General features: G+C 47.2%; 2 protein-coding genes across 3 annotated transcripts; both read left to right on the top strand.

Annotated features, from left to right (window-relative positions):
* The first annotated feature begins 382 nt into the window (after positions 1-382).
* Positions 383-18,760, top strand: ahdc1 (AT hook, DNA binding motif, containing 1). 2 transcript variants are annotated; one of them, XM_076106342.1, is made up of 6 exons: positions 383-945; positions 11,100-11,264; positions 11,619-12,884; positions 13,016-14,721; positions 15,187-16,915; positions 17,465-18,760. In XM_076106342.1, the coding sequence occupies exons 3-5, from the start codon at positions 11,715-11,717 to the stop codon at positions 16,907-16,909; spliced, it is 4,599 nt and encodes a 1,532-aa protein (XP_075962457.1). In that variant the 5' UTR covers positions 383-945; positions 11,100-11,264; positions 11,619-11,714; the 3' UTR covers positions 16,910-16,915; positions 17,465-18,760. The 2 variants fall into 2 exon arrangements, with proteins under 2 accessions (XP_075962457.1, XP_075962458.1); XM_076106343.1 differs by lacking the exons at positions 383-945; positions 11,100-11,264 and having other exon boundaries at positions 11,287-12,884.
* A 1,690-nt stretch (positions 18,761-20,450) lies between these two features.
* On the top strand, positions 20,451-24,954 carry LOC142965410 (putative methyltransferase-like protein 24). Its single transcript, XM_076106337.1, has 5 exons — positions 20,451-20,801; positions 21,713-21,811; positions 22,667-22,803; positions 22,998-23,265; positions 23,894-24,954. The coding sequence occupies exons 1-5, from the start codon at positions 20,466-20,468 to the stop codon at positions 24,194-24,196; spliced, it is 1,143 nt and encodes a 380-aa protein (XP_075962452.1). The 5' UTR covers positions 20,451-20,465; the 3' UTR covers positions 24,197-24,954.
* Positions 24,955-25,599: the final 645 nt, after the last annotated feature.

The raw sequence follows: 25,599 nt of genomic DNA on the forward strand, positions 1-25,599 counted from the left end.
TGGACACTTGTGCTATTTTTGTATGTTTCCTTATAATGTCAAAGAGCCAATTCAGTATAGCTCTGTAAACAAACTTGAATTAATGAATTGACCTAAACAGAAATTGCTTTAGCGCAGGCCTGAAGTTTTTAGCTAAATATAAAATATCATCGGATATTCTTAGTGTTATTGCGATCTGTGGCTCTGGAAACTATTAGCAGCACTCCGAAATTCCACCCACTCCCACTCTCGTCTGTCTCTCGCTCTCTTCACTGACTCCCCCATTCATGCTCGCTCTTCAGGAAACTACTTTTCCCACAATTCCACAGGTGTAAAGTGAGGCCAGCTACGGATGCCCGGATGGTTTTGACAGCCAGGCACGTTGGAGAGCCACAGCGGAGACTGGGGCGCACGAGAGACAGAGAGAGCTGGAATTGCAGAGGCAGAGACGCACGGGCGCACGGTCGATTTTCGCCTCCCGCATACTGGGGAGTCCCGTGCCTGTCACCAAAACCGGAGCACAGGGCTCGAGTGCGGTTATGTCATTACCTAAATTGGGGACCAGATTGTGAACCAACGTCCCAGTTCACCATTTTAAATTTTTTTCTCCTTCCTATTGTGTTTTTTGCTTTCCCATCTTTGCGGGTGCAGATATTGATGTGAGCCAGAGGAGCGGTTTTTCCATTGAGCCGCACGAGACGGTGGCGCGCGACGGCAGGAGGAGACAACGTTTACATTGATGCGGGAGGGCTATCTCCCTCCGACGCGGGGAGCCCAAATGAAGGGGACATGCTGCTCGCTGACGGCTGCAGCCGTCAAGGCAACGGCTCCGTGACCCGGGAGAGGAGAGGAGCGAAGCACCGTCACCGACAGCTGCGCGAGCCCACAGCCCCCGCCAGCCAACGTTGACACCGCAACAGCTCCAGCAGCCAGCGCGAGCCCCCCAGACTCTCTCTCTCTCCCCTGGTGAGTGCGCGTGCAGCGTCTTGTGTACACAACACCAAACAATTGCTTACTGTCCGCTCAGCCAGTTGTGCTGCGCACCTCTGGTTACGTTTCCTTTTGAGTTTTTTTTTTTTACATTAACCTCATCGATGCCGCTAACGGACCGAGCTCTTCATTCGCACTGCTCGTGCTGCTGGGTCATCTGGGCTTTACTGTGGGCATGCAGCGTGTATGATGATGCTCACACACGCGCACACACATACATACAACGCACACACACGTAATGTGGTTAAATGTGCGCGCAATGAACCCTTTTAACCCCAACGTGTTTTTTTTTTTGAGTATCTACATTCTTCTCAACCATTACCTTCATTATCACTGAATTTACATACAGCGTAGGCAGGGCAGCAGGATACAGTACCTCCCCAGGTAATGGCACACACACACACACAGACACTTGTTTTGTTTATTTGCTACCTCTGTGGGTTGACTTTTCTAATACTGAATTTACATGCCAGCGACACATACCAGAGCTTTGACTGTGAGTCCAGCTCCTGATGTTGGACAGGTGTTTTCTTTACATAGAAACAGGAGACACCAAGGTTAACCGGTGAGCATCCATCCAGTCCCGGGGTTTCCATCCCGGCGGCCCCCCTGAGTTGTCAGGGCAGTTATAGGCAGGACACAGCAGCAGCAGCAGTAGCACATCCTGCAGTGGCAACAGGGCCAATGTGCTGGAGAGACAAGGCGTGCTCATGGTGGTGATTATCAGCTCTCGTCTGTGAGGGGGGGTGACAAAGGGAAGAAAAGAGTGCATGAAGGGAGGAGAGGGAGAGAGGATGAGAGGGAGAGAGAAGTCAATGTCGATGTCTGGGCAGTGACAGTTCGTTATTTAAGGGCCCCTCAGAGACGTGCACAGGCTACCCTAGTGCAGGTGCCGTTAGTATGCAGAGTGATGCTCGGTCTGTGTGTCTGTCTCACACTCAGCCATGTCTCACGCTCTCATTCGCTGGTTTAAAGAGTGAGTTCTCTTATTGGCAGGTTCACTTGGACATAATGAATAATTTCAGCGCTCGGAATGCTGGAATGAAAAGGAAATATGGCCTTACCTTGGCATGCAGCCGCCGTCTGATAGACTTTGTCTTGAGTGCATGGCCCTGTGTGTAAGGGGGGGGGGGGGGGGAACGGAGAATGTGAACATATAACAGCTTAGGCCCTATTGTGCTTCCTACCTGTGTGAGCGGGGCTAGTTGTCATAGCAACGGCCTTGTAGCTCCGTTGATGTTCCTCCTGTCCTCATTGGCAGGGTCAGCGCACCTAACACTCCACAGCTCGTCTCAAAGCTGTGTGTGTGTGTTTGTGTAAGCGTGCATGTACTTCCATCTGTGTGTGTGTGTGTGTGTGTGTGTAAGTACCTTTTGTTTGCGCCTTGCTGCAGTTCGTAGGCGTGTGGGTTGATGGCAGTGACAAGCCTGTGTGTGTGTGTGTGTGTGTGTGTGTGTGTTGCAGTGTCACAAAGATACACCCTGCCGATATGACAGCCGACAGCTCAACCAATCACCTGTTTCTCTCTCTCTGCCTATCAGCATGTGAGGTTGATGTAGTCAGATGTCCTCTTGATATGGAGGTCGTGATGAAGATGAAGAAGACAGAGTGGACACACAATCGACTTTCACTGATGTCCTGGTGTTTTGGGAAGTTTTCAGAGATGTTGAGGATGGTGCAACCTGTTGAATGAAGGGGGTATAGTGGTTTAGAGGCAGTTTAAAGAGACTGAATCCGTCTTATGAGACCACACAAACCTGCCACCAGACAGAGCTTCAGTAATCTAAATCAGAACGGGTTTCCTACCAGAGTCTGTTCAAACGCTCATTCTCCAAAAACAATCCCAGGCTTCTCCGCACAACTACAAAGCATCTCATTTTTAGGAATTTGGCTTCTAGCTGTGCACAGGATTTGTCAAATGCAACAAAGAGCTTTTTTTGGGGGGGGGGGGGGGGGTTACAGATGATTAGTGAAAGTCAGTTGAAGATCATTCTGGCACCCCCCTCCCCCTTTGAACTCTTCCCAAAAGATATATTTCTGCCATTTAAGAAAAGGGAATTTACACCAGTGTTGTGAATGAGTCAGTCCATTGTTACTCAGCACCTGTAATGCCTCCCAAAAATACACGAGGAATTGATTTTAGGTCACAGATTCACATAAACAATCTATTAATAGTGACAAAATCTGGTTTGCTAGAGCTTAGAGCTATATTGTGATGGCTTAGAGCTATCAGAAGATGGCTTTAAGCGTAATATTTAAATGTAATGTTTCCTCTGCTGCTGTTTCCATTGTCTTCTGTTAAAAAACATCTCTATATCCTATAAGACCTCTTATTTTAGTATTGAGTAATTTGACATTTCAGGAATATTTTACAACTTTTAATATTTTCCACTTTAAGCGACGAGCTACTGGCTAAAAAGAGTAAGTCATTACTTTGTCCTTGGAGTGAAGGGTCCTGTCTTTTACGACTCCTATTAATCTAATCGTCACCTGAAGTGAAATAGCTTTTGCCACAGGCAGGTAAACGTGGTTCACCTCACACACACACACACACACACACACACACACAGACACACACACACAGACACACACACACACACACACACACACACACACACTAACCATTTAGAATTTGTGTAAGCAGTGTTTGTATGCTCCATTCTGTCACCTCCCACACGATACATTCATAAAACGGCTCCTCCGCGTCAAAGGCACTGACTCAATAGAAGAAATCTCCCCTTCTCTTTTCTCTTGCCTCCTTCCCTTTTTTTTTTAAGCCCTCTGCCCCCCCCCCTGTATCTGTCCTCCAGTGACTCCCTTCTTCTCTTTCCACTTCCACCTCCCTCTCTCCTGCACCTTTCCTATACGTCCCTCATCACCTACCTCCTCATTCTCCTTGTCTCCCTCACACCAACTACCCCCCCCCCCCCCTCCACAGGGCTGGTTACAGCCGGTTTTAGTCTGACAGCGGAGAGGAAGCTTCGACCTCTCACCTCCAGAGGATGGAGAGAGGGAGACAAGAGGAGAGGGATGATGGAGGGCAGCGGGGTGGAGGGGGGTTGGAGGGGGGTGAAACTGCGAGAGGCGAGGGAGAGGTCAAAGAACAGGAGGGATTTGCGAAGAAAGAGGGAGAGGAGAGCTGGGGGAAGGGACTGAGAGTCGGGAGGGAGAGAGGGAGAGAGGACGGAGGGGTCAGGAAGGAGAAGGAGTGATAAATGAAGGGAGAGCGGCAAGATGGAAGGATGAGGAGGGAGAGATGGAGTGCATGAGAGGACGAGAAGGAGAGAAAGACAGAGTGTGAAGCTGCTGTGTACCTCCCTAACAAGCTGGACAGAATCAGCTCAATTATTAAAGAGGAGCGAGAGATGGGGAAAACACGCCGACACACACACACACACACACACACACACAAAGCATCTCTCGGTGTCTGGCACACAACACACACATCTATCTGCAGATCAACATACTTACACATGTTCTGTGTTGTGCGTTAGAGTTATCTTTGTTTTTAGCAGCGTGTGAGTGTGCATACACATGTGTCGGGGTATGTGTGTTAAAAACAGTGAGTCAGAGGATAAGCAGAGACTTGTTAGTGATTCTCCTCAACACCCCCCCCCCCAACACACACACATACTCAATTTGGCTTCAGCACCGTCTCAACGTTCCACCAGCGTGCCTTCAATGTCGTCCCATCAATATGAACAGATAATCAGAGCACTCAGAGGTCTGTCTATAAATCCCCGCCGTGAATATAGTTTTCACCCTCTTCCCTTCCTATCTTCTCTCCCTCCCTTCCTCTGCTTCCTCCTCCTCTTCCTCTCTTGCCCGTTCTACTCTATTTTTTTAGTTCCCTTTCTTCTTTCCCATTTCCCTCCTTCTCTAAGGAAGTGTATGCCCCCAAGGGATGAAAAGATTCGCTACCTTCCAGGAGAGAAAGAGATTGTGTGTGCCTCTCTCTCTGTGTGAATGTGTGTCCTCCACATATGTGTGTGTGGTGTGTGTGCCAGGATGATAGTGTATGTGTGCGTGAGAGTGAGAACACACACTTCCTGAGACAGAAAGGGAGAGAGAGGCAGGGATGAGCGAGTGAGAGAGTGAAAGCAGGAGGCTGTGGAGGGGGAGGAGAGAGAAAGAGATAAGAGAAAAAGACAGAGAGTAGTCGGGGAGAAGGGGGAAGATGGATGAATGTACTGCGCACTGAATGTGTGTGTGTGTGTGTGAGAGAGAGAGAGAGAGATGGTCGGGAGATGCAGGTAGACAGAGGGAAAGAAGGGTTTCTTATCCTCTCAGCAGAAGTCATAATTTCTTAGAGCGTGCACAGACGTGTATGTGTGTGTTTCTTTGTGCATGCCTGGTTGTGTTTGTGTGTGAGAGTGTTACCTCGTTCAGGCGCGAGTCCAAGAATCCGAGAGGTACAGTACAGTACAGTGGCGTCGGTGTGTATTGTGAGCAGCATGCGTGCGTCTACGTGTGCGCTTTGAGCGCTGTGTATGTTAAGGCTGCGGCTGATGGGCTGTCAGTACCTACAGTTGGAATGTTCACAAGGCGGCCATTGTTGTTCAAACAGCCAGCAGCCTTCTCCTTGGCAACGGGAGCTGCAGCAGCGTCTCCCACAGCAACTGTGGAACAGGAGTATGGAGGGAGGAGGAGGAGGAGTCAGGAAGTCAGGGCCGCAGCACAGAGGCCCCTCTCCAAAACACTGGCCTCAAGGTCTGAGTGTGTGTCGGGGTCCAAGCATCTGGTTTGTGTGTCCTCTGTGTGTGAGGTAGATATGCGTGACTGTGTGTGAGGATTTTAAGTGCGCCTGTGAGTTCTCGCCAGCGTGACTACATTGAGTACACACGTGTGTTTCAGTGTGTGTGTGTGTGTGTGTGTGTGAAAACTAAGTGGGAGTTTTTCTGTTTTCACCTAAGTGGTTGGTTTCATCCTCCTGTATTTGCATGTGTTTGTGTGTGTTTCTAGACGTATCCCTGCCTATCCTTGTTTGTGCTTAATCCCGTATGTGTTTTTGAGTGCGCACATGTGCACACTCCTAGCTGTTCCCAGCTGGCGCGGTTAGTCACATGACCTGACGGAGGGGCGGCCATTAGCAGCGCCAGGAAACTGCCTGCAGGAGAGAGAGAGAGAGAGAGAGAGGAGAGAGAGTGTGTCAGGCTGAGCTGAAGATGATTTGGGGAGTGGGAGCGTGTGTTGTGGGAGAGAAACTAGGGGCGGGAGGTGTGTGTGTGTGGGGGGGGGGGGGGGGGGTTGCTAGAGGGATGAGAGAGGGAACAGTGAGGAAGAGAAGTGAGGAGGGGGGTGTATGAGGAAGAGGAAGGGGTAATACAGTCCTCCTCGTCTTAAAATAACTACAGCATGTAGGTTCCTGCAGAAACAACAGGAGAGAGACAGTCAGACGGGGGTGGGGGGTCCTGGTTTTTTGTTGACTCGTGTTTGGAGCTACTTCTTCCAGTCCCCCGTGTACATCCTTGGCTGAGCAGCCACTATCTGGTCTGTGTGAAGTCTGTTTACGTTAGATGTGTGTGTGTCTGTCCGTCTGAACGTCTGTCTGCCTTTTTGTTTGTCTGCATATGGTTTATGTGTTGCTCTCTGCTCATTTATATGCTTTGTGTGTGTGTGTTTGTTGCGTGCGTGCGTGCGTGCGTGCACATGCTTACTCTTGGCAGGAGATACAGCACGCACACTGATGATGGAGATCATTAGGAATTTCCTGCAGCTGGGGAGGTGGGAGTGGGGGTTTTTTTTGGGTGGTGGAGGAGAGAGGTCAGAGTGAAGGAGAGTGTGAGTGGATGTGGGGCGGGGAGGGTCTGTGTGTAAGTGCAAGTGTTAGTTGGACTGTCTCTGTTTGACTGACGTGAGTTTGCATGGAGCTGCAGCTCACCAAAGCCCCAAAAGTTTAGTTTTGTCTTTGAAGGTTGCTGTTGGTAATTTGTGTGCAAGCATGCCGGCTCCAGTAGTGCGATGTATGTGTCTCACATTCCTCGCCCCTCTTTGGCACACTAACACACACCGCAAGCTCTCCAAAAACCCAGGTCTGTTAAGTTTGGATGTGCTTAAATTCTAGCTGTTCAGTGTTACAGCCTGTTGGGCTACAACGCTCTGCAGTCGAGGCAAGACCAGATATCTTCAACTTTGCTTTTTTTTTGGTTATTTTGTTGTTATTTGAGTTGAATTAAAACTTTACACATTTTGGCTGAATATCGAGTAAATATAGAAAACTTTCTCTCCTCAGTGGGAAGAAAGATAAAAGCCTTTAAATACAACCTGTCAATCAACAGTATCGGTTCAAGATAATGTCCTAATACTCAAGATTTTGACTTTTTCAATGTCTCGTCTTGTCATGACCACAACTCTGGGGGTATCACTAAATAGCCAGTGCATTGTCTGATTTATTCGTTATCATTACTGTGATTGTATGTAAAACTTCTTGCTTCAAATGCAACCAATAACTTTTTACGCATTTGTAATTTGAAATATTTGTTACTATTATTGGCTGTCGCCCCTCCCTGCCGCCCTTCACACCCACTACAGCAAAGTGAACTCGGGAGACAAGAGGTGGAGGAGATGTCAGCAAAGTCTTTACTGTAGAATTGAAATATAGCTAAACGACAAAGAGTTTAAAAGGAAATACACAGCAGTATGTAAATTCTGCAATGTAACACTGATTGAGACACCTGGGACCACGTCAAACTTTTGTCTGAACTTAGAAAATAAACATAAAGAAAGGACAGTTTAGTGGAAAGTACACAGTCTGCCTCTATACCAAAACTGCAAACTGGTCTGGTCCTGGTCTTGACTTGGTCTCAGTCCCTCAAGGTCTTTGTCTTGTCTCGGTCTTGATACACTGTGGTCCTGGTCTTGACTTGGTCTCAGTCCCTCAAGGTCTTTGTCTTGTCTCGGTCTTGATACACTGTGGTCCTGGTCTTGACTTGGTCTCGGTTTAGGTGGTCTTGACAGCAGTGATGTCAAGGTACGATATAGTTTGTGCTTATCTTAAATTATGTTCATTCTGATGTTCTGTAATGCTGCTGGAGATGAATAAAGTTGTTTTTTTTATCCTCAAACGTCACATCAATATGCATTACAAAGACATTTCTATTTCATTTTTTTTCTACGCATATAGACGCCAATACGTAGAAAAAAAAAATACTTAGAGGCCTAGAATTCATGATTAAGTATTTACAGTGAGTGTCAAATATTTACAGTTCAGTGGCCACTATAAAGTGCTGCTGTGTCATGTGATGTGTAATGTTTCAATGACGAAGCCAGACAGACGTTTATTACCTGGAATACACCATGACACACCGGTGTCACTCAGTCTCTGTGGACCCCCCCCCCCCCCCCCCTCTTCTCTCTTGGCCTCACATACACTTTCTCCATCTCTCTCTGTTTTATCCCCTCTTCTTCTTATCTGTCTAAACCTCTCTGTGGAGCTCCCCCCCTCCTCCCCTCACCACCTCTCTCTCTTTCTCTCTCCCCTCCATGTCCCCCCCTCCCTTTCCCCCCCCCATGCTTGTTTCGGTGCTGCTGCCTGTCTCTTAGCAACAACTGCACACCCGTTAGAGCTCGGTGAGTGCTTTTTACAAACACACCCAGGAAGACACACTCATACACGTGCACTCGCAGAGACACACACATATGCGTGCGAGCACACACACATATCCATTCTCTCTCTCTCTTTCTCTCTCTCTCTCTCTCTCTCTCTCTCACACACAGACACAGACACACACACACACACAGACACACACGCACACAGGGTCTAGTTCCTCATTGAGGGTTGCTGCTGGCAGGCCTGTGAGTCTGCAAGCCTTTGTGGCAGTGAGATAGATGGGGAGAGAATAGATATGCTGTACAGCTACCATGTACAGAATGATTGTTCCTCTCAGACTATGCACAACAGGGCAACTGCCCAAAGTTCTCATCTCTGATTTCCCACTGGCATGTGCGCACATACACTCTCTGGCGCATAACAGCACCAACAAACTTTAACGCGCAGATAAGAAACATACAAGATCAAACATTTTCAAACAACCGTCATAGGAGAGCTGCTCTTTGTGAAACAGGTTCAACAGATCATCATGTGGGAGCAGCGCACACCATCGGCTGCTCTCACAGACACAATGCTACGCCACTGAGCCATTCACAGTAAAATGCACCAAAAAACGCATTTGCTACGTATGAGGATGAATATGTTGGAATGGCAGCTGATGGATGCCAGGAGTGTTTGCTTAAACAATGAATCATAGTGGGAGCGTTTGATTGGCTGGTATCTAAGCTCTGTCAGAATACCCCCCCCCCCCCCCCCCCCCCGGGGAGCGCAGTGGAGAGATATTTGCATGTGTGTCTTTGTTTTGTGTGTGATCGTGCATGACTACATACGTGTCTGCGTGTGTGTGTGTGTGTGTGTGTGTGTGTGTGTGTGTCTGCGGCATGCATGTCTTTATGTGCAAATCGATGTGCGAGTGTGTGGGAGGATGAAGCTGTGGGGGCACATTTGCATGTGTCTTTGTGTGTCTGTGAGTGACAGGGCGCGCATGTCTGTGTGAGCACATGTGCAGCAATGTTTAATTAAAGCATGTGTTCTCCTCCCTCTCCCGTACACCGGTCAGATGGAGCCTTAATTAAGGAACGCTGTTAATTAGACGAGAGAGAAAGTGAGAGAGAGAATGGGAGAGAAGAGAGGCAGGGAGACGGCACTGGGCACGAGAGGGAGTGGGTGAGGGGGGTTAAAGAAAGTACGTGTTGTGTGTGTGTGTTGTGTGTTCATCTCCATGTGTGTTTGTCCTAGTTGTGTCATTCCTCAGAGCAGCAGAATGTTGAGGTTGGTCTGCTCCATGTGTGCAGCCCTAAACTCTGCTAGAGCAAAACTCTCATACTCCTCCTCCTTCTCTTTCTTCCGCTCACCAACTTTTTCTACCTCCTCCTCCTTTTTTTTATCTGTCTGCCTCTGCCCAGCTTACTATCCTTTCCTTTTCTCAATCGCGTCTTTCCCCTCCCTGCTCTTCTTCTGTCCCTCGCCCTCTTTCATACTCTCTCACCCATTCTTGCACTTATTCGTGTCTTTTACCCCCTCCCCTCCTTGTCCCCCTCTTTCTTTCTGCCTCACTCTCTGTCCCACTCCCTCCCTCCTAATCAGGACCATATGTTGGCGAGGGAGGCAGAGAGATCTGAGGATGGACAAGATTGTTTTGTATGTGCAGAGTGTGGTACAGTGTCGGAGGCAGCCGTTCGTGTATATGCGCCCAAGTGTGGCACGCATATACTTGTGTTTGTTTTTGAATGTGTGCAGTCATGTGTGAGTCTGATAGCAGATTCCGTACGACTTGTGTGTGTTCTGGCAGTCTGTACATCCATTTCCCCTCTGCTCCGGGTTTCCATAATCCCTCTATAGTTCCTGTCTTTCTGTCACCTTCATCTCTCCATCCTCTCAACACCTCTATTCATCACCTCTCTGCTTCCCCCTGCTGGCTGCGATTATTCACACGTTCTCGTTGCACCGTCCAAGTCTTGTGCTTTGGAATGTATTTCCATCGTTTTGGCGAAATGTGGCGTGCTGTGTGAGTCCTGTGTGCTTTTCACCACTACTCAACTGCTTATTGTAATTTGAGGATTTTTACAACATGTGCATCTACTCACACAAATATGGTGGGATTGAAAAAAAAAAAAGCGGCACAACTCACTCAATCCCACAAAACAATACATGATTCTGTGAACATGGTCTTCATCATGTAGTGATGGTCCACAGTGTTTGTTATGGAGCACATTGAAACTCCAGCAGAACAGCTGAGGTGGCACTGTTTTACATGTGCACTTTCAATCTGCTGGAACCGAGGAAATTAAGTTAGAAAATAGAGATAGAAAATGTGTATTGCAAGTCATCCTCCAAAATAAAAGCGTCTGATGTGAGATGGTGCAGCCCTCACCAAAATACTGATTATAGTCTGGTCTGATGATGCATGCTGTGACATCATGTACTAATCTCTTATTCTCTTTTTCTTTCTGCTCCACCCTCCTCCTCACTCCTCACTCCTCCCCCCCCCCCCCCCCCCCCACACACACTCACCATTTCTCCCGCTTTTTTCAACACACTATCCCTTCCTCTGTCTGTCTGTCTGTCTCTCTCACTCTAGCAACCATGGGCAAAAGACAGGAGCAGAGGGGTGAGAGAGTAGTATTTGAGCACTCCACTGCAGTATTGATGACCCAATGATCCCCTGCAGAACAGAGCCAGTCAGGCAGACACAGAGTGAGGCTCAACTCAGAATCAAAATCGGAATCCGCGCCACAACCATTCGGTAAAAGCAACCAATTGAGCCGGGTATGAATGGTAAATGTAATCTAATGTTGTAATGCTGCTGTGTGGGTGGCACAGTAAATAGAATAGAGTGCGTTACGAATTAGCTGCATGGCCCATTGCCAAAAAATCGATCACACAGCCACAATTTAATCTGTGCTGCAAATGTTTGATTTAAATTTTTGAGTGTTTGATGACGAATATATTTAGCAGCAAGGAGTTTAGATGAAATGTCTTAAATGCAACAAGGAATTGTTAACACATTTGTCTACTTCCTATCCAGTTGATGATTTTTATAATATATTATAATACAATTTTTTTTTTTTTACAATGCTGTTTTTATTTCTGTCCTCAGGTCATTGAATCATCTTTCCTGTTGTTAGAGGAAGAGACTTACAAAGAAGAAACACACATTTTCATACATCAGAAAACATCCGTCTTTCCTCACTGAATGAGTGGCTTGTCAGATCGCCTACATTCAGGCCAAACTGGGGCTCCAGTAGGCTGTGGTGGGACTCAAGCAGAGGAAAAAGCGTGTGTGGGGGAGCTGGAGGGGCTGGCAGGGGCTGAGCTCTGGACCAGGGAACTCGGGCTCCAGGAGGGGTCCCAGGATCCCTCTAAAAATGGACTGGCACCAGTGACCTCCGACCTCTTTCCCTCCTCTCCTTCAGCCGTGGCGAACGGCCTCCATCAACAAAGAAGGCTGGGGCACAGCACCTGCCCGCGCGAGACACATACATTTGCAGAGACAGTTAGGGACATGCAAACGCACATTGACCCGGATGTGCACGCACAGGCTGTTTCGAAAGCACACATGGATAATTGTGGACACATGGAAATCAACCCGCCTAAGGGTTCTGTAGGACCTGAACACTCCAGGACTATCACACCAGAGGCCATACACACAACCTCACCTCAACCCCTGCCTTTGGAACTTGGCAATCATCCTGCCTCCACCAATCAGCGGGCTGCCCCAGTCCTCACTGCAGAGACAGACAACCCTTCAACCTTTTGTCCAGTCCCTGTTGGTCCAAACCCAAACACAGACTCTTCTCCTCTTCCTGTGGAGGCAGAGAAGAAGTATGCACTCCGCAGCTCTGGACGTCCCCGCTTTCCCTGTCACCTGCGCAAATCCTCCCGCCTCCGCCGAAACTTAGAGGATGGGGAGAAGAGAGCAGGACGGGAGAGGGGAGTAGAGGAGGAAGATGAAGTATTGGAGGAGAAGATCTGGAGGGTTAAAGAGGAGGAGGTTGCCGTTGGAGAGAAAGAAGTGCATTCCTCTGTGGAGGCTAATCTCCCCATGGCTCCCTGCCCGACAGAGATTGCTCTTGCTCTAACTGTACCCAAACCTGCACCTAAAGCTATACCTAAACCTGGGCCCAGACTTGGGCATAAACCTGGACCTAAATCCAGGTCTAGGCCTGCACCAAAATCTGTCCATAAAGCAGCTCCTAAAAGTGTGAAACAGCGTCAGGCAGCACGGTCCATGGCTCATGGTGCTACCCCTCATCTCCCACTTGCAAACACATCCACCATCGCTGCACCTCTAACTGTGAAGCAGGAGCCTGTTGCAGAGGGGGTACCTCCTCCCAAAAACCGGAGACGTGGACGTTTTGTCGGTGTAAGTTCATTTATAGTTACATATCATTGTAGTTACTCTCTTGACATAACACACAGTTTCATTCCATGTATGGCATAGATGTTTATACAATTTACAATTGCGTATGTCTCATGCTGGTTTCTGCTTTACAGGTGAGGAAGATTGTTGTCAAGGTGGCTCGCATTCCTGTCAGCCTCAGCCGCAGACAGAAAAGCTACAAGATTTCCAATTTGGAGACAGTTACAGGGTCAGAAAAAGGCAATGATTGCAGACTGGAGGGCTCGGAGGTAGTTCGAGAGCCGACCGCACTTCTTCGAATGAAGAACAATGGAAAGAGTGTCATGGTGATGTTCCCTCCTGGAGAACTACCGGTTATTCTCAAACGCAGGCGGGGGCGGCCACCTAAACAGGCTGTGCCAGGAATACCGGGAGAGCTTCCGAATGCCGGGAATGCTGGCGGTAATGGAGACCAGCCCAAGAAGCCCCAGAGACGGCGGCGGGCTAAACTCCCTTCCCCCTATCCATCGTATGTTAATGATACTAATGATGTGAAAACAGAGTATGGGGATGTTCTGTCCAAATTGGCCTTTTTAAACCGCCAGCCCCCTGCCACTGGCCGCTGCTCTCCCCCACGCTGCTGGACACCCAGTGAGCCTGAAAGCTTTCATACCCCCTTGGAAAATCCTGGAATATCCACCCTGCTCCACCGGCTCACTGGGTATAGACGCCCCCGAGGTGGCAGAGGAGGGGGCACTGGAAGAGGTGGAGCAGGAGCTGGGGGGATTGGGGGCAGTGAGCGCAATAAGAGCACATTCAGTGACTTCTTTGAATGCATTGGCAAGAAGCAGAAGCCAGGCCCCTTGTCTGAGCATGGATTACCTAAGAAAAGGGGAAAGGGTGCAGGTGGTAGGGGAGGGGGAATCGTAGGGACTGAGTCTGGGGGAGAGAAAGTAGTCAAGAAGAAACGTGTGAGAAAAAATGGTGCATGTAAAGGGAAGGGGATGTCCACGGGACAGGACTGGCCCAATGGGGCAGGTGGCTGGGGGGAGGGGGGTATAGATAAGGAGAAAGGTTTGGGTGGGTATCAGCTCTGTGGATCTCCAAGGGGAGGCTTTTCTTCCTGTGAAGTTGGAAGGGTGGGTTCTTACAGCAGTCCACGAGGAAGCAGAGGAGTTGGGCCAGCTGGGGAGGACTCACAAAGCCTGTTTGCTGGATATTTCCGGTCACTCCTCGACTCAGATGATTCATCCGACCTGTTGGACATCTCCTCCTCGCAGTCAGACCACCGAAAAGCTTCATCCACCCCTGGTTATGAGCCATCCAGTCCAGCTGCGGGTCACAGCTGGTCCCCTGCGTTCCCCAAGTGGAGCTCCAAGGGTGCAAGTTCTGGGGTGGAGGGTTCATCCCAGACACATTGCTCCTCAGCCAGGCCTCCATACAGCTATAGCAGCCTGGCCCAAACATCCCCCACCACTTCTACCTATCCCAAATCCACTCCTCCATCTCTCTCACACTCTCCTAGCTCCCCCCATCCCGCCTCTTTTGGCCACTACTCATCTGGCTACTCCTCCTCTTCTGCAGTGCCACAGAGATCCTCAGATTGCAGCTTTGCATATGGATCTGGACACAGCAGTGGCAAGGCCACCACTGTTGGTCAAATGGGTTATTCTAGCTACCAGACAGCAGCCAGGCGAGGCTACAGTGGATATCCTGCAGTAGGTCATTCCTCCATGTTGCGGGGGGAGTCAACAGGACCCACATCACCAGGAGGAGGATACATGTCTGTGGCCAAAAGTAGCCCCTTCAGCTCCTCTTCAGAAGGTTACAAACAGTACAACACCAATCAGTGGAGCTACAGGTAAATCCCTTGTGCGTCCTGTCATTACAAAATAAAAATGAATTCAAGAAATGTCCAAGTGGCCTTTTCACACATATTCTGACTTGGTATGTTTTTTAATGAATAAGGGATTAAATGTTAAGTTACAAACTAAAGTCCAACCACAGCAGGATCAAAGAGATGTGAATTACGTAATACAAATGTTTCACTCCAGCATATCATTTTCAATTTTAACCATGTCCACTATGTCCTAATTAACAGTCGATACCTGACACTAGTGGACTTGGGGCTAAAACGTGCACTGTGTTTATCCAGCTAGTAATCTACATACATGCATTAACAGTTTCCTCCTCCGGTTCCTCTTGCTGATTGGTGGAACTGCAACAAAGAGCAGTGGAAATTCAAATATCTGCACACATAAGTGCACACATTTTGCTCAAGTGCTTTTCATAATTTGTGTTGCTATATTTATGTTTCTTTTTTCAGACAAGGTTACGGTGGCTGGTCAACAGACAGCTTCGGGCCTCAGTACCACGGCTACAGCGAGTATGGGTCCAGTGAGTCCAAAGACATCTTGGATATCTCAAACTACACCCCCCAGAAGGCCAAGCGTCAACCTTTTCCTGAAAGTCTATCAGAATCCTCCTCTGACTCCTCACATCTCGGCTCTGCAGCCACTGGTAGTGGACCTAGCTCCACATGTGGCACGTACAAACTGAATGAGGCTGCTTCTGTTAGTGGAGAGGGGGGTCAATCAAGTCTGTCCAGCCTGGAGAAGCTGATGATGGATTGGCATGAGAGTGCTTCTGGGCCCTCGTATAACTGGAGCCAGAACGTCCTCTTCCAGGGAACCAGCAAACCCGGTCGGGGTCGAAGGAAACGGACTGACCCACAAGTCGAAAAAGAAGGAGGTTCTGCTTTACACTCTGATTCCCCATCCAGTCCCTCCCCAACGCCTACTCCTGGACCTAAGCGGGGAGGGGTTGGAGGACGGGGCAGAGGGTCTAGAGGAGGCCGAGGGGGCTTGTCTCCATGTCAGAGAGAGCGGCCTTCAGGGGCCAAAGGCCGGGGCAAGGCTGCCTCTTCATCTGGAGCAGCGACTGCTGGAGGTCCAGAGGGGTCTGGGCTGTTCCAGGAGGGGCTGGACTATTACAGTGGAGACAGTAGTAGCCTCTCTCCCCTGGCCACTCCCAATCCTGCACCACCTTCCAGCTACCTCCAGGACCCCTGTGAGTACCCCTCCCCTTATTCTGCCCACCCCTCCACACCTTCCTCTGAGGAGCGATATCCAGCTTTATACCCTGGAGAATCCTCCTCTTCCCTCTCACCAAGTGTCTCATCTCCCCCATACCCTCCCAAGCCCACCCCTCCTCCACTCCAGTCTTACCACCCCGTCCCCTCCAGGACATTCTCCCCCTCCTGCTCTCCCTCACCACGGATAACACCCCTCTGCGCCACAGCGCTGAGTCCCTCGCATCGCCCCCCTCCAAAAGACCCACAGTTCTCACAGTATGACTCTCCCAGCTACTGCAGCTCCCCCTATTGGTACGGACAGACGTCGCACAGCGGCAGCCCCAGCCCGCACTCGCACAGCGCACACTCAAATTCAGCCGTGCACACACACAGCAACCCGCACACAAGTCCTCATGGAAATACACACGGAAATCCGCTCGCTAGCCCAAATGCGAATACACACACACACATGATATCGGCCCTCCATGACACACACCATCACAACGCACAGCCCCACACCAACACCCATCCCACCTCACTGCTCCAGAGTAACCCCCTCTCCCACTCAAACCCCCACACCAACAATCAGCCCCACCACAATACACACACCAACCCCAACACTCACCTAGCCACCCTCACACACTCCAACCCCAGTACCAGCCTCCACTCCCACTCAACACCTGTGCTTTATGAGGAGTGCAGCCCTCCCTCGACCTTGCCCCCCCACAAGCGGGATCTGACCCCCCACGCTATGAGCACAGGCCACCGCCAGGGCCCCTTGCCTCACTCCCCATACCCCAAACCTCCCCTGGACTCCTCGCCCCATCAGGAGGACACTGGTGGCTACTCCTTGTCCCACCAATCCTACCAGGGCATTGGACACCGCTACCCCTCCCAAGCGGCTCAGGGAGGCGGGGTGCTCTGCCAGCTCCTGGACACGGCCAATGATGACAGCTTCAGCGTCACCAGCCTGTAACAGCAGGTGAGTTTATTTAACTTTCGCACACACAATGAAGCCATCCTAGAACCAAATAACAAACCACGACTAGAGCTCTTATATAAATGTCCAGAGGAGTTCGGATTACTGAGGAAGACCATACTTTTGTTTTGAAAGCAGTTCATTGATTGTTCTTTAATTGGACATTCAAGATAAGTAGAGAAAATACTTTCAAGATGTATTAATCCTTTTACATATACACCAAATTATGAAGCTCATCATTACTAGATATTTAATTGGATGATGAAGCACTGAAATATTTCACAAAACAGTTTTCAAGTGAAAGTAAACTCTTAAGTTGTAGTACAATTATATAAACCAATAAAAGTAGAGTACAACAGCAACACCACCACAGTGCACCCCCCTAAGACTTGTAAAATAGTTTCAAGGTTCAATTCATTGTATGCTTTTCATTTTACAACTGTCGGAAATATCATAGTCTCATATTACTCTCTCTCTCTCTCTCTCTCTCTCTCTCTCTCTCTCTCTCTCTCTCTCTTCACCTCTTTCTCTCTTCCTCTGTTTTTCTTTTAGGTGCACTCAATCCAAGCTTTTACAGATTTTTTTTTTCTTTCCTTTGTTGTTAAGGAGACTTCTTTGTGTAGAGTTTGTGAAATGAAGGGTGAGAATTTAGCTGCCAGCTTTGGACAGTAAAGCTTTAATTCTCCAGCATTGACAATCAATATCAACCGCAATTTATACACCCAAGCATGCACACACACACACACACACACACACACACACACACACACAGACAGAAACAGACACACACAGACACGCATGTGCAGATTAATACACTACCTATACATGGACACATACAGTCATACATGTGAACACTCACTAACACTCTCTGCTGGAACGAGGGCATGGCCAAGAGGAGCTGACAGATGAATACCAGACGCTGATGGACAGAGACAAACCTATTTCCTTGCCCCTTCAAGTCCTGCTGTGATACATAGAGGACTCCGTTTCCCAGAAGTCTGTATCTCGCCAAATCTTTCTGGGCCTGTTCTGTACATCTGCAATATGTACGATCACACAACTCTCTCTTTCTGTTTCTGTCATCTGTTCGCTCTTAACCTCCCCTCCTCTGCTAAACCAGCAACTATGTTCTGCACTCGGCCTTCACCAACCCTGCATTTCTGTCTTGTGCCCCAAAACGTGAACCGCATCTGAGCCCAAATCAACTTTTTAAATACCATGAGCCTAGCAAATGTCCTGCTCTGTGCACTCCTTGTGTTGTGTCCCATAAGAGAAAAGTGGACTGAACCAGTTTCTGCTCTTGAAATACCAGCATCTGTACATATGACTCCAGCTCCAAGCCAGAGGCCCCCGCTTCATTTTGAGGGTCCGTCATCAACACGCTCTCCTCAGCGTTCTGCCATGGTTTCTCTGCTCTGGGGGGAGAGCGGACTGCGCCATGGAGACCCAACATCCTGTGTTTTAATGTTTTAACTACAAGGGAAAGAGACATTGAAATCACACAATGGCCCCAAAGAGACTCTCGTTTTCTGTGTGCGAATGTGAGACAGAGGAGGGTGTGTTTGCGTGACTGCAGTAATGCATGTACTTGTGTGTATGTATGCATTTATGTTGGTGTGAGCGCGTGTGTGTGCGTGCCTGTGGGGTCAAAAGGAGTGAAATTCCCCAGACACCAAAGTCTTGGCGGGGTCCCATTCTTTCTTTCACTCTCTCCCTTCTTTTTTCTGTGGTCTTGTGTTGTTTGGTGGTTTTTGTGATGAAAAAAATTGTATATCTGTCTGTTACATATCATGTACGTATCTGAGGTGCAAAATATTTAAATACACATTCTGTTCTTGCCATTGGTAATCTTGTCTATAGCATACTGCTTCTTTAAGAGATTATGGGAGGTGTGAGGGTGTGTGTGTGTGTGTGTTTTAGAGCCTCCATGAGTATTGGGTTTTGCCCAGGCTGTCTGGGACTGTGAGCAAGAGAGTTCAGTCAAGGACACAATTCGACAGGGAGTGAAAGGGAGGGGAGGAGAGGAATGGATGGTGGGGAGGGGAGGATGTGTTGGAGGGGAAATAAAAGAAACCAGACTGAGGAAATCAGAAAATAGTGTCGGAGAGGTCCTAAAGCCACTGAAACTAAATGTACAAATATGTACTGTTTCAAAATACTTCCAAATAAGGACATGGCGTAGCAGCGTAAAAAGGCTGGTGGTAGCAGGGAGCTGACGGGAAGGGATCCCGCGCTCATTTCATGTCCTCACGGGGAAACTTGCTATAATAGAGCAAATATTATACATCTGCAGCCTGTGTGTATGCATGTGCGTGCCAAACAGATAGAGGGAGTGAGAGAGAATGAAAGCAGATGGGGGGAGTTTACTGGCTGCATATTGTGTACAGTTTGTCAACAGGCTGACTAAATAGACTCAGACATGGCCGGAGGAAATGTGTTTGCTCTGACATTCCACTGTATGGTGGAAGGGAACACACACTGTGAACAACGCTACATGACAGACAGAGAGCAAGAAGGTGCTGAGCAACAGCTCTCTTTCAGACTTTTCTTTTGTGGGCGACTGTACATAATAGCAGCATTTCAAACTAAATTACAGCCGACTAGAATCCATACTCTCAGCGAGTTATAAGCTGCCACACACTGTAATGTTATTCCTCAATCAGCGGTAAAAGTATTCAGATCTTGTGATGGCATAATTATAAGCAGAAACCGCAATGTAAGGCATACTCCATCACAAGTAAAAGTCCTGCATTGAAAGTAAAGTTTAATAATATTATCAGCAAAATGTAGCTGCTTAAAGTAGGCCTAAAAATGTTACTATAGCAGAAGGCTCCTTTGATCCAATTGTTCAGTTGGTATAGCCGATACATGTATCTTATTTTGTAAGATAATATATAGGTTTAGTAATCTATGCAGAACGTGAGCTGTGCAATATTTTCCTCTGATATGGAGTGGAGTAGTCGTAAAGATGACCTCAAAACTGTATAGTAGTCTACTTGAGTAAAGGTATATTACAGGTCACAAGCAGTGACTGTACTCAGTTTTTGCTTCATCAATAATATTACTAATTCAAATATGAGTGATAACAATAAAACAAAGGCTAAATGTGATATCACCGCTGATACTGGTGAGAGCTGCTTGTGTGTCGCTTAGCTACAACTTTCACCAGCTCAACTTGAATCTACATGAGGAGTTTTAATTTAGCATGTTGCTTAGCAAAACCCTAACGCATTTCATTTCTTGTGAGAAGTTTTCTCAGTGTATGACCGAGGAGGGGTTTTTTAAAACAACATTTGGGTTCATTTTAAACTGTATGAGGTCGTTATGAGCCAAATAAAGCGGCATTCACTGTGTCAATAAGGCCACCTTTGACCAAGGAATGTGCTTCGTCATCACAACTTTCCCCTGGGGGTAAGAAAGAGAAGAAGACGGAGGAGAAGGAGGAGGGGAGTTCTCAGCAGGGACTTTCCTCTATTGCTCTACTGAGAAAAAAAGTAGAATCACAGGGCACCGCGCCGGAGATGTTCCCGGGTGTCCCCACAGAGGAGGAGGTATGCGGAGCTGTGCGCGGCGGTGCGGCCGCGGAAGTCTCCCCCTCTCGGGAATACTACTTCTTTTAATCCCCCCGTTTCTCCTAGCGCTCCAGCTCCTCGTCGTCGGACCACGGTTACCGCGAGACACAAGGACGGGGGTGGAGCAAGAGGTGGCCTTTTCCGTTATCAGCATCGAACCGGACAGGAACTCACGCCAACGGGGATCCCCGTCCCGGCGTCCGGGTTTGGAGGAGGAGGAGCAGGAGGAGGAGCAGGAGCAGGTAGAGGTGGAAGATGGGGAGAGGAGGGAGCTGGCACGAGCGTATGAGGATGAGAACGAGATGCACTCGCGCCAGGTATAACACGAGAGATAAATGTTTCTGTATTACATTAGCCTATTGCAACAGAACAAACAGTCTATGTATTGATATGAATAGACTTTTTTGGGGAAATGACAATTTTCGTCTTCACCTACATATTGAATATTAGGTGAAACTATTTACTCACACCAAGCTTAATATGATGCTATATTGGGTTAAACCTCAGGTAAAATAAGTAAGTAGAAGACAGATAATGTCATTCAGGAAACTGGACATGCTCAGTTTAGGAATACAGATTAAACAGATTTTAAAAAAAGACTGCTGCTCCATCCATTGATCCATTATGCTGTGTCAGTTTGTGCATAGCTCTATGGAACAGGTGAGGGCAGAGGGTGAGCACAGCACAGACCTCAGATCAGAGAGAGGTGACAGCTGTTCTCTCTTTTTCCCTTCAGTTGGATAGAGCTCCAACCTTCATCTCTGTGTGTCTGTGTGTGTGCGCGTGCGTGTGTGTGGGTGCATCTGTCCTCTCTTTACCTCAAACTCTTTACCCTCACTCCCTCTCTCTTTCATTCTCCTTTTCTCTCACTGTCTCTCTTTCTGCCCAAGGCTAAACTCTCTGACTCATTCTAGTGAATCATCAACCCCCCCTCAACTCCCCGCTGAGGTTGCCATGGTGACCACAGGGTTCAGTGTGAGTTGGGTGGGGGGCTTTGTGTGTGTGTGTGTGTGTGTGCGCGCGTGTGTGCGCGTGTGTGTGTATGTTACAGTGCCTCAGGCAAATATGTTACCTGCAGGACTGAGGTCAGAGGCTGTGACCTGCCTCCTCAGCGTTCATACCTGGGGCAGGGGGTTGCAGCAGACAGACACACTCACACACATTACTGTCATTCCTCTTCACATATTGATATATAATATATTGATATGTATTGTGTGCATCTTCCCAGATGGGACCCAGAACCCTGGAGGTGCAACCATGGGTGGCAGACGAGCCGTCCTTCACAGCAGAACTCGATCGTATCATCACGTATATTACCAGGCCACAGGTAGGCTTCACAGAACATCACCTAAAGCACAGCTGTCAATGTGTGAAATGCCTGAATGCACTTTAAAGGCCACTAATATCATAAACTCTATACACAATTTGGACAATTCTGATTTGTATTTACTGTATATGGTATATTTTAACTGTGTGAAACTGTTGCATTTTGTTCAAATGGAAAAGAGCCCTGACCACCAGGTTTGGAACCACTTGTAAAATATATCGGGCCCTCCCAGAATGTCTTAAGAATACACTCTGGCCAACTAGGGATCTACCGATACTGCAGCCAAGAGTTAGATCTTGCCAAACCTTAAAAATAATCAATAAAAACTTCACTTTTTCAACTACTTCACTTCTTCAACTGCAGACTTCCAGTGTGGGGGTTAACATAGCAGTAATATGATCAGTCAGGCGCTGTCGGTATCTTGGCAGCAGAATTCTGCAAAATCTGAAGCCGGTGAGGACTTTCAGTTCCAGACTAGAAACTCCAACACAAGAGTTAAGCCTTATGTAACACCAGGTGCTGGGGAACTGGGAAGAAAACCTATTAAACCAAGTATATTGTGCATGTTTATTATTCAATACCTGCAAGAAGTTGCGATGGCTCTCAAAGTTACTCAAGTTAAGGATTATCATCAACTGAAACTCACATTTAAGAGTAATTTTTTTGTTCCTTAATACTTGAAGACAACCCTCACTGTCTGAAATGTTCCCACAAATTTTACCAGGCGAGCTTTCGCACAACTTCTTCTTTAACTTCCTCTCTTCTCAGGTATATGCTAATTCTGCATGACTGACTGTTCTCAGACCTCTAGTCAGCCCCTCTCATGTGACCCTCTCCTCTCCTGTCCATCTCCAGCTGAACTGCTCCAGGGTTTTGTCTCCAGGTCAGACTCGGGCTTCACTGCCCCCTGCCGATTCACCCCGCTGGCTGCTGTGTGCTGAGGACTGGCTCCTTCCAGCTGCAGATAGGCCGTGTGTTGCATACTCTTTTAGGTGCGCCCATACGTCTGTACATTATGTCCATGTGTCTGTGCGTGTGCATGTGATGCATTCATATCGCTGGCAGAATTGGAGTAAACAGTGCAATGCATATTTAATCATGCATGCAATAATCTTCAAACCACCGTTGTTCTCCCTCGCCTCTCTGTTATCTATCCTTTTCCTTGTTTTTCTTCTTGTCTCTCTAGCATGGACAGGTTGGATGCAGATTTTCTGAAGACTGTGTCAGGGCTGGGATGTGAAGTCCACAGTTTTGATCCCAGCAGCTCCAGTGCATCTGGTGGTCACCTTGGCAACAGTTTGGCCAGCAACCATGGTGATGGAGGCGTGGTCCGCCGGCACAAGATGTGGCTGGAGTGGAGAGCGCCGAGGAAGAGGAGGAAGAAGACCAGAGGCGGCCTGGGTAGTGTTTCTCAAACACTGGCAGACATCATGGCGTCTCTGGGACACCACACAGTAAGACACACACACACACACACACACACACACGCACAGACATTTGGAGAAACATACCTTTGAGTCTTTTCACCCCAACATACCCAGAAAGCTCTCTTACTTGTATGTTCCCATGGCAACAGGGCTCTGCGCCATCCCTGGCTGCCATGGCAACAATTTAAGTAAGTGAATCACACACTGGCCCAGTTACATCCTGCAGCCACAAGAGGGACCCGCACACTCACAGTTTGAGTAAGTGTGGGTTCGACTCTATAAGAAGCGGTAGAAGATTTACATTTATGACATTTTAAAGTATTTGAGTTAACTGATTAAGTCTTTACACAACATTAAACAATCATTACATGTTGTTATTATTAGAAATGCAGACAGTAATAGGACATTTTTACATTTTTACAATTTTTTCCAACAAACTTTTCTCTTGCAATGACAACAACAACAGATGCCTGATACATTTTTATAATGATGGCCATCTCAATTTGCTTCTATTTTAAGAGCAAAACGTTTTTTCTGATATGGAAATTTAAAAAGTAATTTGTAAAACAATGTATTATGTCTATTGTGAATACATAGTTGTGCAGTGCTACAGAAGAATACTGAGTGTCTTGTCTCTTCTCTATATCCTCTTTAGGTTCATTTCCTGTATGCTGACCTGCTCAGTGCTGAGTGGCGAGTTTTCCAGAACTGGATTGAGTCGGGAACTCTGCAGAGTGTTCATCATCTGGTTGCCCAGGTTCACCTCCAATGGGCCGGGTTTGAGGTGGGCGGAACCAATGAGGAAGTGCTCCACTATTGGTTCAGTGTCCTACAGGGTCTCCAAGCTTCTGGGCTGAAGCTGGTCCACAGCTCTGCAGGAGAGGGTCACAGTGTCCTAAAACAGACAGTAGCAAAGGGTCACAGCTCCTACATACTCAGTTGGGCCAACACAGGGTGATGACACATGAGTGAACACAGGTGTACACACATGACCAGACATTGTGGATGGCCTTAAACAAGAAGAAGAAGGTCAAACTCAAAATATTTCAGGGAAACACAGTTCTTAAGATGACATCTCCCTCTTGTGGAGATGAAAGGATCTGCCTTTGTATGACCCCACCCTCAGAGGAAATACCGTTGTGACTGTCGAGAAACTGGCTAATTTGACCAAATATGGAGCAGAAGGTGGGCTTTCTGATTTAACTGAGCAACAGGGCGACAATATTATAATTTGGTCCTCAAATTATTTTTTTTGTAATTTGGAGCATAAAAAACAGCAAATAAATGTAAATCACAGGAATTGTTGGATTGTGTCTTAATTTGTCGTAAATATCAAACAGCTGTCTGGCGGGTACCAACGCATTTTCAGTTTTTCTTTTCTTTTCTTTTTTCAGTTGAGTGATTTTATCAATGTAATATATTATATCATACAGTGTGATCCTTTTTGCATTGGTTTGACCCAGCTGTACTTTAAATTATCAGATTATTGAATGTATTTGTGCACATCCTTGTGGACCTTAAATGCTTTTATGTGCAATAATTCTTTACATTGAAGAGAAGCTTTAATTATAGTGAGACTATTAGTGCCTAGTGTGAAATATACAGAAAAGAAAACAGTGAAACCATGTTAGAAACGTGCATTAATACAACATTACAATACCAAATAAAGCCAGAAGCCCTTGACTGCCATTTTGTCTTTCTTTGGGGAATCCCGGTCAACCCTGGTAACAAAAGGTTGTAATTTCATAAGAAGATGTGTTCAATTTGTCAGTTTTGGGTTATATATAACACATATACATTACAATGACATTTATGTTATCTGGCAGAAGCAATGTTCTACACTTTTGTTGGATTAAAGTTGAATGAAAGAAGGTTGATAAACTAAGTATCTTATTTCCTCTCTAGATTGGCCGTGCACCCACTAGCAAACACAGCAAAACCATCCTTTGATATAGTGTATATGAAGTACACTTACAACTCGTGACTTGATGTTGATGTTTTTATTTTGTTTATCTGCCTTATAGGAGAAGAAAACAAAGATGAAGGGCTGTATATGAATATAAATTGTGATTTATGTGATACCTAACCTGATCTTAAATATATATATATATATATATATATATATATATATATATATTTAAGGGAAGTAATTGAATTGTAGAGTTTCTGTTTTCTTTTTAACATATTTGCATCTAATCGATAAATCATAATAAAAGAAGTGGGCTGTACTCGTTATTCCAACACAAATAAGTCTAATATAGACAGTGCACAGCAAAACGGCTATACTTGTTATCTTATTGCAGCATTTAAAAATGTTTGTTTCATTTCTACCATTTACCACATGTTCCTATACTTATAAGT

This window comes from Anarhichas minor, unplaced genomic scaffold (genome assembly GCF_050575085.1).
Source record: "Anarhichas minor isolate MPS153535 unplaced genomic scaffold, ASM5057508v1 ptg000033l, whole genome shotgun sequence".
NCBI lineage: Eukaryota > Metazoa > Chordata > Actinopteri > Perciformes > Anarhichadidae > Anarhichas > Anarhichas minor.

Excerpts from the sequence above, each read along its gene's own strand:
- ahdc1 (XM_076106342.1), top strand. The coding sequence starts at position 11,715 with ATGAGTGGCTTGTCAGATCGCCTACATTCAGGCCAAACTGGGGCTCCA. Across the intron at positions 12,885-13,015 it reads GACGTGGACGTTTTGTCGGT|GTGAGGAAGATTGTTGTCAA; the intron begins GTAAGTTCATTT and ends TCTGCTTTACAG. Across the intron at positions 14,722-15,186 it reads ACCAATCAGTGGAGCTACAG|ACAAGGTTACGGTGGCTGGT; the intron begins GTAAATCCCTTG and ends TTCTTTTTTCAG.
- LOC142965410 (XM_076106337.1), top strand. The coding sequence starts at position 20,466 with ATGCGGAGCTGTGCGCGGCGGTGCGGCCGCGGAAGTCTCCCCCTCTCG. Across the intron at positions 20,802-21,712 it reads ACGAGATGCACTCGCGCCAG|ATGGGACCCAGAACCCTGGA; the intron begins GTATAACACGAG and ends GCATCTTCCCAG. Across the intron at positions 22,804-22,997 it reads TGTGTTGCATACTCTTTTAG|CATGGACAGGTTGGATGCAG; the intron begins GTGCGCCCATAC and ends TTGTCTCTCTAG.